This window comes from Juglans microcarpa x Juglans regia, chromosome 1D (genome assembly GCF_004785595.1).
Source record: "Juglans microcarpa x Juglans regia isolate MS1-56 chromosome 1D, Jm3101_v1.0, whole genome shotgun sequence".
Taxonomy (NCBI): domain Eukaryota; kingdom Viridiplantae; phylum Streptophyta; class Magnoliopsida; order Fagales; family Juglandaceae; genus Juglans; species Juglans microcarpa x Juglans regia.
Window position 1 is genome coordinate 8524298 of NC_054594.1, and position 12673 is coordinate 8536970.

Genomic DNA, 12673 nt, shown 5'->3' on the forward strand with positions numbered 1-12673 from the left:
TCTTCCAGGTAAATAACATGCTGCCGTAACCATACTTTTATGTTTACTCATATTTGCGATTATCGCAAGAGCACAAAAGCATTAACAAAATTTATAGTAATTTTTTTTATCCGTTAGATATATTTTATAATAGATATAATTTTATAATTTGACGAATCATGTTAAATCAAATTAATTTGTGAGATTATTTTATATAATCTATTTATGACTAGAGTATTTTTTCTGTTATTATCTGTTACAAAAAGCCACATTCCTTTTATAAAAAGTGATCAGTAAATATAAAATTTGCATAAGAAAAAATTAATTTTTTATTAATAAACTTTAATATTTTTTAAAAAATAAATATATTACACAACTTATAATAAGTCTAAGTAACATTTGTCAACTGGTCAAAAAAGACTTCCTTAACAAGTTCCATCACGTGGGCTTGACTATGATGCCTAATTAGAGCTAAATTCCACACAAGTGCGTCATCGTCATTTATTTCCATCCTATTATTTGTTGTCTTTCGTTTTGTTCTGTTTTGTATTTTTTTTTAAGCTTTCTATTCTTCTTCCCATTTCGCCAAAGGACAATTGGCTCGAACATAAACTCTACAAAATGTTAAAGATTTTGATTTTAGTCTTTCCTTTCTTCTTCCCAATTTGCAGTTCTTTTACTGAAATCTTAAAACAAAATCAATCCGTCAAAGACGGCCAAACTTTGATATCCAAAGAAAAGAACTTATCCATTGGCTTTTTTAGCCCAACCAACTCTAGCTATCGTTATCTCGGTATTTGGTTCACTAAAGTGACAGAACAAACTCTAGTGTGGGTTGCAAATAGGAATGATCCTTTCAATGATTCCTCGGGAGTTCTCTCAGTCAACCAAGATGGAAACCTTGTTTTCCATGACAGCTTTAACCGTCCTCTCTGGTCTACAAATGTTTCAGTTCAAGGGCAAGCCTCCACTGCAGCTCAGCTCCCAGATTCAGGAAACCTAGTACTGGTCGAGGAAAACAACAAAAATGTGTTATGGCAAAGCTTTGACTATCCTACAGACACTTTGCTGCCAAACATGCCGCTTGGTTTGAATCGGAGAACCAGGCTCAACAGATTCTTAACATCTTGGAAGTCCCGAGCTGATCCCGGAACTGGGGACTGTATCTTTAAGCTAAATCTTACTGAGGCACCACAGTTCTTCTTGTACAAGGGTTCAATCCCATATTGGCGAACTGGACCGTGGCCATGGAGGTCCTCTGCAATAAAATCCGATTTTAAGATCAATTACACCAACAATGGAGATGAGATAGCTTACAAATACTTCTTCGACGACTCCACAATCATCACAAGATTAGTGGTAGACAACTCTGGATTGCTCCACCACTTTGTATGGAATGATGGTGAACATCGATGGAAGGCCTTCTGGTCAGCACCCATATATCGGTGTGAGAAGTATGGACAGTGTGGCGCGTACAGTATTTGTAACCCAGAAGATATTGTTTTGCAATGTTCATGTCTCCCAGGGTATGACCCAAAGTCTCCGAGGCAGTGGTATCTTAGAGAAGGTTCTGAGCTAGGTTGTGTAAGAAAGAAGTTGGGTTTGTCTATGTGTGGGAATGGAGAAGGGTTTGTGAAGATGGAGCGTGTGAAGGCTCCATTTTCACCTGTCGCAGGTCAGATGTATTTGAGTATGATGGGCTATGAAGCATGCAAGCAAGCTTGCTTGAGGAATTGTTCTTGCACAGCTTTTACAAGCTTGAATGATGGGAAAGAAACTAATTGCTTGCACTGGTATGGAGAGTTGATGGATCTTGAAGTGCATTATGATGAGAATGACCCAAGTGTATATGTTCGTGTGGATGCAGCAGATTTAGGTATGCTTCTTTCTTTCTCAAGAGAAATGTTGTTTTTCATCCTTAATTTTGTTATAATTTATGCAAATTTTCAACTAAGTGGTTGACCGATGAAACCATTTAAGATGTGTCATATTAACTACTGTAATTAAGGTAGATAAAATCAAGATGGAAAAAAGCAGCATTACTTTTCTTATTTCCTTCTTTTTCCTTTCAGCTAAGAATACAAGGAAGTCCACAGGTTTTTTTGGGAATAAGGGGAGGCTAGCTTTAGTAGTAATGTCCATTACTGTGCCATTGTTGCCAGTAATGTTACTAGCCCAAATATGGCTAAGGAAGAAGAAGAAAACGAGAGGTAAATAAAGTCAATTGCATGGTATTTGTTCACATACAAATAAAGTAAATATATATCTGTGTGTGTTCCAATAAGTCGAGACAAAAGTTCTCATATGTCAAGAGTCATTGACATTAGTTTTTCCCATGATTAAAGTTCCTTAAATGCTCCATTAATTCCAATTTGTATTAAACAATCTTTCCCAATACGTTTTAGGACAGTGAAGAGAAAATTGCACAATCAGTCAATATGTTTTATTGGTACCAAAGGCTCTTTGGAGGGAAATGAGCTCGAGGATAGTAATACAAACCTAGGTCAACCCATTTTCGATCTAAGCTGCATAGTTGCTGCCACAGATAATTTGTCTCCAGCCAATAAACTTGGTCAAGGTGGTTTTGGCCCTGTTTTTAAGGTATATACGGTGACAACTCATGATTGTTATCTTGTAAGTTTTTTTGTATTTCAAGTTCCTTAATATTCTATAATAATGAGGGTGTGAAAGGGGTTAAATGGAACTGAAGGAGGAGTTTGACTAATCATGCTAGGGTCAATTACCTAATGGACAACATATAGCTGTAAAAAGGCTATCCAAGAGTTCAAGACAAGGAATAGAAGAATTCAAAAATGAAGTTAAGTTGATCGCGAAACTTCAACACAGAAATCTTGTCAAAATGATAGGTTGTTGCATTCAAGGGGAAGAAAAGATGCTGATTTACGAGTACATGCCCAACAAAAGCTTGAACTTCTTTATTTTTGGTATGTCTTGTTTCTAAAAATGTATTCCCTTCGCGCGCGCAAACACACACATATATATGTTCTTTTGTTGTCTATATACATAGAACCACATACAAATTACTATTGAAATCACCATTTTGAGTGTTCCTGCAACAAAATTGTTATAGATCCTACAAGAAGTTCATCCCTGAATTGGAGCAAACGCTTTGAAATAATCATTGGGATCGCTCGTGGGATTTTGTATCTTCATCACGACTCGAGATTGAGAATTATCCATAGGGATCTTAAAACAAGCAATATTCTACTTGATGATGAGATGAACCCCAAAATTTCAGATTTTGGTATTGCTCGCATATTCAAGGGGGACCAAATTCATGACAGGACAAACAAGGTTGTCGGAACATAGTGAGTATCATATGCAAACGTATTCCCACACTTAAAACTACACTAACTTTTAAGCATTGAGACAATTTTAGGGTTGCCTTTTATAGTGTTCACATGCAATGATGTTAAAATTAATTTTGATACAATTCTTGTGCAGTGGTTATATGTCACCAGAGTATGCAATATTTGGAAAATTTTCGACAAAATCATATGTCTTTAGTTTTGGTGTAATATTATTGGAGATCGTAAGTGGTAAGAAGAATAGTAATTCTTATATGGAGCATCATTCCCTAACTTTGATAGGGCAGGTACGTAACTAAAAACAATAATATTTACCATTTATATCCTCAAATTTAGATACCTTCTTATTGAAACCCAAAGTTTTCAAGCATGGGAGAGATATACATGTAAAATAAGTCTTACAACATTTATTATTATCTGAGTGAGTTTTTTTGACAATATTGTATGCTCGACAATGTTTTAGGGTCTACTTTAGATTTTATCTCTCTCTCTCAATACTCTTGATCCTAGAGTTTATAAGGAATCTAAATCCATTATAATACAACCTTTTATATAATGCTATGAACCACACAGGTCTGGGAACTATGGAGAGAAGATAGAGCATTGGACACAGTTGATGCATCCATAAATGAGTCATATGTTCCCCTTGAAGTCTTGAAAAGCATTCAAATTGGGCTATTATGTGTGCAAGAAGATGTTAGAGATCGACCAGATATGTTGGATGTTCTGCTTATGCTCTGTACTGATGCAACCACTCTTCATTCTCTCAAACAACCTGCTTTCATTTTCAGATCAACAGCTTCCAATGATTTAAAATCAGTTGCGGAAGGACCTTGTTCTATAAATGAAGTGACATTAACCAACGTCGAATCTCGCTAATTAATTAGGTGGCTGCATTCAAATTGTTTCATTAACAATTTTTAGGACTAGTACTTGGCATTTTTACTGTTTTTGGTGCTAAAGAAAAACTTCACTATTTTTTGCTTGATTTTTTCTTTTTCTCAGTTTGCTAATACTACAGATGTTATTTTATTCTGCTTTGACTAAATAGATGAGATGTTAATATTTTATAGGTTGAAGAACCTTGACTTTATTGTCCATCGAAAGATTCAATTAATTGACTTTGTTGTCCCCCAAACTTATCGCCTCTAACATTACACCCCACAGCCATCGGCAAACAAGCATCCCATGTACATGAACTTGACATAAGTTATTGTCTTCTTCCTTGAATTAAATTTTCTATAGACTTGTGAATTCTTGGTGTGATCATCATCCATCATGACATTCTTTCCCCTATAGCTAGGGGCCGGCTAGAATTTTTCTAGTATAAAAATTTGACATTTGTGTCTTTATTTTGTAAGCAGCTTGGAAACTTGATACATGCATCCATCCATCCAAGTCGACCACTATTACATCTTTCATGGTTTTGTCAAATTTGTAGAAACTTATAGTCTTTGTTAATCATGTGAAATGTTGAAGTTATCTCTTGGCCATTAATATTCACCAGCTAGAGCATGCTGCTCAACACTCTCAATCAAACCAGAAAACATCCATCCCTAACCCAAATCACAATTCATGACTGTCATGTCCAATACTAAAATATAAATATCAGTTGATACAATATTGTTAAAACAAAATGAAATATCCATGATCATTTAATACCCTTCTCAAGAAAATAAGAAATATCATTACTAACTTTATCATAAAAATATAAAAACATCAATTAAATATTATACCTTACTCAGCAAAATAAGATGATTCATATCATGTTCAAAATAAAATATAATATCATCAATTAATAACTTTCTTGTGTTTACGTATTCAGGAGGCCTAGATGGGCTAGCTGATAATTTTTTACACAATACAAAAATACAGTGAATATATAATAAGATATGGTTAAACTTAATTTCATACAATACAAGCCAATTTGATATGAATTCGGCTGACTCGATTATTTATCGAATCATTTTCAGATCAACGTCCTGCAGTTTGACCTCGATCAAAGAGTACCCCCAAACAGTAATTGGACTACAAAATGATAAGTTTGTTTAATACTAGGCTAGTTAATGTATAAAAGGTTTATACATTGGTTGTAACAACAGGCCCAGCACCAAGCTCGCATTTTAAATCTCTTTGGGATTGTACGTATGAAGCGTCAATTTGTATTTTGGAAAACATTACGAGTCCAAATTTTTATTTTTGCAGGTATCGAAATTTGATTGGGCTTGCTAATTAAGTTAAGATCATTAAATATATTTTTTTTGAAGTCAGTGGAATCTTTCTATGGGCTAAGAAATTTGTCGGACAAGTTGGATTATTTTTTAGGTTGAATCAAAACCCAAAACTCAGGAAAAAGAAAGTCCAAACCTTGTGCACCCAAGGCCCAAGCCCATGAGAACCAGCAATCAGTTTCCACGCCATGCACGACTCCACTCCCATGCACATGCAAGTTTCTATTCCCCTCATTTTTCTCTAGGGTTTTATCAGTTTTCTATATATATGTTCATTACACAGTATCACACACGTACCTCATAAATCATCATCAACCTAAAACTAAGATTGCCGCTCCATGTTCCTCCTGCCTCCAAAGTACTGCCACTGGGGCCGCTTCAACATAGCCACCATAAATGACTACCACCAAAGCCAAGCCTTCACGTGCACCATGACCTCCATCTCATAAAACTCAACCGTAACAGAAAGTTTTTTTTCCATTGAAAAATTTTGCCGGTGTGTGCAGTTCAACGACCCACTTTAAAGGCTCCAGCCACCACACTGCAACCCCCTTCAGGTGCTCAGCCTTGGTACAACAAAGAACTCCTCCACTGCGCTACCCTTACACTATCAAGCCACCATTCAAGCGACTACACATCCCCTATTTTAAACAACCCAAAACAGAGCAAGAAAACACCCCCCCCCCCCCCACGTCTCAGTTTTCAGCCCCATAACACGCCAGTGAAGCCTAGCGACATCGCCAGCCCCTCCACATTGCCTCCATTAGCAATGATTTGCCTCTGAGCACCTTCACGCCACCCCCAAGCCGTCGTGTTTCTCTTGGTAACCTCTCCTCCCCTCACACGCTACTCTCTCTCTCTCTCTCTCTCTCTCTCTCTCTCTCTCTCTCTCTCCCATTCTCTCTCTCACAGAGCTCCACTGTCGCGCTCACCACCATCGACCTCCGACTAGTCGCTTGCTCTGCCACACGCCTCCTTCCCTCTCAGTATGCCACAGCCATATCACCCACTTCGTGTTTTCATAGTTTTCAAAATATAAACAATTATGTTGCCTTCCTGTAAGGCTTATCTTGAAGTATGATTTTTTTATGAAATTACAATTTTTCCCTCTTAGTTGTAAAACCAAACATGAGGATTTTAAAAGTGGATTGTCTTTACTTTGGGCCACATGGGCTTGTTTTCTAATGGGTTCCTTTTTATTTTTGAGTGTGTCATGTTAAGTTATTTTGAAGTTAAATGTTTTTGGATTGGGCTTGGGCTCTAAATAATTTTGGACCGGGTAATATTTTTATTACAGTGACTTTTCACTATTTTAAGTGGGTTTCGATTTCTTAAATAGACTGGTATTTGAGTTGAAATTAGATTAAGTATATTAAGTGGATATTGATGGATTTGGAAAATGATGGCATTGTAGGATTATGAGAATTTTAGATTTTGTGGAATTAAAATAGGATGATTTTTAGCATTTCAGATTTAAATATCGGGATACATGTTCGATTGGGAATTTATGGAAATTACGTGGCAATCTTATAGGTGACAAGTAATTTTCATTTAGCATTGCTGTGAAGAAATTTAGAAAGTAAAGAAGTCCAGGTAAGCGGAATTCTTATACTAAACTTTGCATAAAGGAAATGAACTGGGGTTGATGTTATGAAAAATATGCATGTTTTGTTATGAAAAGAACTTTGAAACAACCTCAGTTATTTGTTCGGTATTACTCATGAAATCTGTATGAAAGAGACAAGTACTTTTGTCATGATTGGTATAGACATGGCCTTATTTTTGGCATTCTATTTCTGAACTATGCAAAAAGAGCGAATATGAAATTTATGAAAATTTATTCATGTGATGTGAAGATGTTCTAAATCTGTATTTGAATATGTGAAATGATCTGAATTTGTTTCCATACTCTGTTGTGATATGATGTGGTAGTTGAAAACCTTTGGCATGACTTTCTGATTCTGTTTTCGATTAAATTCAATTAAGGCCCCACCATGGGTGATAATAATGGTATACAGTCCTGCCACGGGTGATAGTAGTGGTATACAACCCCGCCATGAGTGATAATAGTGGTATACGGCCTTGCCACAAGTGATAATAGTGGTACACGGCCCTGCCACGAGTGATAATAGTGGTACACGGCCCTGCCACGGGTGATAATACGACCCTGCCATGCTTATAATGATGGTTTATAACCCTACCACAGGGGTGAAACATAGTCTCTATCCCGATGTGATACTCTTATATGATATGAAGTTGATGTCTCAGACTATGATATGCCAAAAGATTTTATTTTTGCATAAGAAGTTTTATGAAAGATTTGCTCTGATATTTGTATATAACATGTTTTGATTACGCATTTTGAAAGCAAATATTCTGGTTCTACATTCTGAAAGTAAATATTTTTTTCTGCATTATGAACTCTATAAATGACAAGGTTTACATACTAGTATATGTTCTCTGCTTACTGAGTTGTTGATAACTCACCCCTTATCATCACAATACTTTTCAGTTAATTTTGACGCCATAGCTGGAAGTCAGGAGTAGGAAGTGTTAGCAAGGTTTGATAATCGGAGAAGAATAAGTGCCAAATGGTATAAATACTTATTGGAGATTCTTATTTAGTAGATTTATGATTTTATGTTATTTTGGTATTATGAGTTATGAATATTTTCGAGTCTTTGTAGAGTTTTTAAATTATTTCATTGTGGTATTTCTTCGGAGTCCTGGTGGAGGAATATATATATTTGGTTTGAATAAATGAATTGTATTTTATGAAAAATTTGGAGTATATAAATATGTTATGGGAGATAGTTTTAGGTTACAAGAGATAACTCTTCGGACCTATGGAGACGGGGCATTTCAATTGGTATGAAAGCCAAGTTAAAGATTCTACATACTATAATAAGGAGTTTGACGAAATTTAAGGTTTAAGATTCTACAAACTTTATGGATTGAGTTTGTTGAAATCCGAGGGTTAGAGATTTTTGCAAACTTTACAAATGATTTCGATGATATTTGGGGTCTTAGAGTTTGTGGAATTTGGAGAATTGGTTTCGAGATATTTGAGGTTTTAGATAAGAAGTTAGGGCTCAGATATTAGAGCTATACATAAGCTTAGGCGAATACTAGGCTTCGAATTCAGTAGATTTTAATGTATGAGTTGATCTCATTTGGTGTTTAGGTTCAAATCTAGTAGGAAAGTTTTCCTTGATGTCATACTTAAGAGTAGTGGAGGTAAATTTTTGCATGTAGACTTTAATCAAAATGGTTTGGTTTAAGTGGAATGAACTATTGGGGAGTATGCTTACTTTAAGCTAGTTTAGTATATGAGATAGAATGAGTAAGACAATAAATTGTTGATCTGTGATATATAGATTAATTGGAAGTTACATTTACTCTTACTTTATTATTTCTATATGTTCCCTTTGAAACGTTTAACCAAGCATGAGTCTTCGAGGATGGCAGCTCGTTGCTGTGTACGGAATCTTGGGGACTTGAATGCGATAAATGATGAGGGTGGATGCATCATAGAGCAGTTTAACCAGATGCACCCTCCCACTTTTGATGGGCGTGGTGACCCAATCTTGGCTAAGGACTAGATCCAAGACATTGAGGAGATACTTTGTATCTTGAATTGTACTGACGAATAGAAAGTACTGTAGTCCGCCTTCAAGCTAACAGGAGAGGCAAAAAGATTGTGGATTTCTGATAGGACCATTAGGGAAGCTGAAGGGATGGAAGCAGTCAACTAGCCCCATTTCAAGCAGATTTTTCTTGAAAGCTTTTTCCCAAGCTCAGTCAGAGAAGATAGGGCCATGTAGTTTACTAGTTTGGTGCAGGGAATCATGACGGTGCACTAGTATGCAGCCAGATTTGTTGAACTGTCACGTTTCGCGTTTCGCCCCACACCAAATCCTGGACGAGGAGAAGAAGGCCCGAAAGTTTGAGCAAGGGTTGAACAATATGATTTATGAACGAGTGGTGCGCTTTCATATCCAAAGTTTCTCAGAGTTAGTGAATAAGGCCACAATATTTGAACAAAACCTCAAGAGAAGTGCGAACTTCAAGATCAGAGGAAGAGAACTACCCCCACAAGGATCCTCCTCTAGTATGGATCAAGGGCCCTGAAAGAAGAGAAGCGAGGGGAACAACTCAAGTCATAAATAGATGCAGGGAAATCAACTGAAGAACACATGTAAGTATTGTAACCACGCACACACTGGAGAGTGCAGAAGGGAAATGGGGGCATGTTTTCAATGTGGCAGGACTGGTCATTTCTTCAGAGAATGGACATTACTGTTGGAAGACAATAATAAGCCCAACCCACCTCCAGGTCCCCAACAGACGACACAGGGAAACAATTACCGTAAAATGGGACCGGCTCGAGTGTTTGCACTAATACCTGGAGATGCGGAGGACGACAACAATGCGATCACATGTACTCTATTCCTTTTATACTTTTTTTTTTTTAAAGAGTCAGAGTCACATGTTCAAGAGTGACTCCTCCCCAAATTTGTTGAAGAAACACTCACTTATGGCAGAGGAAGGCCAAAAATAAACCAGTAAGGCCCAAGTGTCCCAAAAGAAACAGCACCTTATTCCTTAGAACTATACAATGAATAACCAATCCCAACCAATAAAATAAGTACATAAAAGTCAAACACCAATCCATGTAAACGAAAAGTTTCGTCACCAACAAAGCACAATCCTTGAACATAACCAATCTCAGGAACAGACTACCATTTTGCGCAAGCTCGGCAGACCATCCACGCGAAGAATTCCTCTAATTTCAGGAGGTAACTTTGAGCTTTCATTCCAAGTCTGATTCAATCCAGAAGCCCCCAATCTGGCAAAGCCATCAGCCAACGAGTTACACTGCCTATAGACATGCCCGAATCTGTAATTCAATCCATCACACAGCTGCATCAACTCTTCCCAATAATCTTCTAAGTACCAAAGGCCACATCTTTTTCTCTTTACCCACTCTATCACAATCTTTGAATCCATCTCAATTTCTATATTTTGGATGCCCAAAAATCTCACAATTCGCATGCCCTGCACCAAGCTCAAAAATTCAGCAACATTGTTAGATTGGTTCCCTGTAGCTATTGCAAAACCTGAAACTAGCTTCCCTTTACAATTTCTAATAGCTCTGCCTGCACCGGATGAACCTGGGTTCCCCAACGAACAGCCATCCACATTTAACTTGTGCCAGCCTTCCTTCGGTTTCTCCCATTTCAAAGGAAAATAATCTATATGTTTATGCTTAACAGGTATATTAAACATCAATAAAATCTCCTCATCTCGCTTAGACAAACTGGAGGAACTCTTCAAATTTTCCCCAATCAAACCCAACCAATATTTGATAGAAGTCCACACCGAAAGTAAAGACTCATGTTTTCCTTCCATCCTAGCCAAGCATCGCCGAGTCCATAACTTCCACGTGATTATGCTAGGAAGAAGACCAATTAATTGGCCTGGTTGAGTTGAAAATTTAGCACGCCTAAACCATATTTCCACTTTTTCTTTCCAGTTTCGACCATCCATCTGAGGAATAGCAAGAGTAGAGCAACATTTACTCCATATCAGTTCGGCAAAAGTCCCAAGCGCAAGTACATGACTCTGATCCTCATATCCCCCATTGTCACAACAATCACATTTAGAAACCAACATAATCCCTGCCCTGCGAACGCGATCATCCACCAGTTATTATATACCTTCCACATAGTTATAGACATTTTTTTTGGTAGTGCAGGATGCCACAACCATTTATTCCAAGGCACTTTTGGGCCTCTAAATCTGATACATTCCCATGCTGAACGAGTGGAAAAATTCCCTTGGGCATTTGGTAACCAAATAAGAGTGTCCTTCCCTGCTTCACTCTGTCCAATTCTTCTAATATTCTTTCCGACTTTTCCATACCAACTAATCGGTCAAACAGTTCCGCATTCCAACCATTTCCAAGTTTACACTCAGCAATAGAGAGATTCGGTAAATCCCAAACTTCATGTTGTTCAATAAGAGGACCATCATTAAGCCATTTATCTTGCCAAAATGAAATGTTCCCGTCTTTCACCCTCCATTTGGAATATTTTTTAACAGCAACCATGTTATTTAAAAGCATCTTCCATAATTTTGATCCTTTAGAAGAATCCACACAAAAGATATGATTATTACCGACATATTTAGCAACCAAAAATTTCGACCAAACTGACTTCCCTTGAAGCAAATTCCAGACTAATTTCATATGAAGGGATGTCTGCACCTCAAGCAAATTTCTGAGCCCAATACCCCCCTCTGAAACTGGTCTACACAGCTCATCCCAAGCCCTCCATTTTTTCTTAGGTTTGCTATCTCTAACACCCCAAAAGAAGGTACTCATCAGTCTCTTCAATTTATCCAATACCACTTTCGGAGTATGTAAAATAGAAAGACTATGTATAGGAATGCTTTACAGAACATACTTTAAAAGCAGTAGCCGAGAGCTATTTGAAAGCAATTGTGCCTTCCAACCCTCTATGCGATTTCTAACTTTCTCAATCAAACCTTCAAAATGTGCCACCAGAAGTCTGCCCGAAACAATGGGAACACCCAAATAATTAAACGGAAACCCTCCTTCAGTAAATCCAATAGTTCTCAAAATCATTCTACGCCGAAATAGAGACATTCTTTTTGAAAAAAAGAATTGAAGATTTCCTATTATTCACCTCTTGGCCCGACCATTCACCATAAAGCTTAAGCACCTTAGTGATATTCTCAATCGAGGCTTTTCCACCATTAGCAAAAATTACTATATCATCTGCATAAAGAAGATGAGATATTATAGGAGCCCCCTTTGGATGGTAAAAGGGACCAATTTTCCCCAACTCAACATGTTGCTTTAACAACCTAGAAAAGATTTCCTCCACAAGAATAAATAAATAAGGAGATAGCGGATCACCCTGTCGCAACCCTCTGCCACCCTTAAAAAAACCTTTAGGAACACCATTCATTACCACAGAATACCAAGGTAAAGAAATACATTGTCGAATAATCCTGCAAAACGAATCAGAGAAACCCAAGGAACATAATACATGTAATAGAAAATCCCAGTCAATATTGTCATATGCTTTGGCCATATCAATCTTCAAA

The 12673-nt window shown here is 37.1% G+C and overlaps 1 protein-coding gene across 3 annotated transcripts; it reads left to right on the forward strand.

Moving 5' to 3' along the window:
- Positions 1 to 600: 600 nt before the first annotated feature.
- Positions 601 to 3691, forward strand: LOC121235068 (G-type lectin S-receptor-like serine/threonine-protein kinase At1g11410). 3 transcript variants are annotated; one of them, XM_041131293.1, is made up of 6 exons: positions 601 to 1855; positions 2052 to 2189; positions 2390 to 2613; positions 2714 to 2924; positions 3071 to 3308; positions 3445 to 3689. In XM_041131293.1, the coding sequence occupies exons 1-6, from the start codon at positions 601 to 603 to the stop codon at positions 3605 to 3607; spliced, it is 2229 nt and encodes a 742-aa protein (XP_040987227.1). In that variant the 3' UTR covers positions 3608 to 3689. The 3 variants fall into 3 exon arrangements, with proteins under 3 accessions (XP_040987227.1, XP_040987242.1, XP_040987235.1); XM_041131308.1 differs by having other exon boundaries at positions 2390 to 2580; XM_041131301.1 differs by lacking the exon at positions 2052 to 2189 and having other exon boundaries at positions 3445 to 3691.
- Positions 3692 to 12673: the final 8982 nt, after the last annotated feature.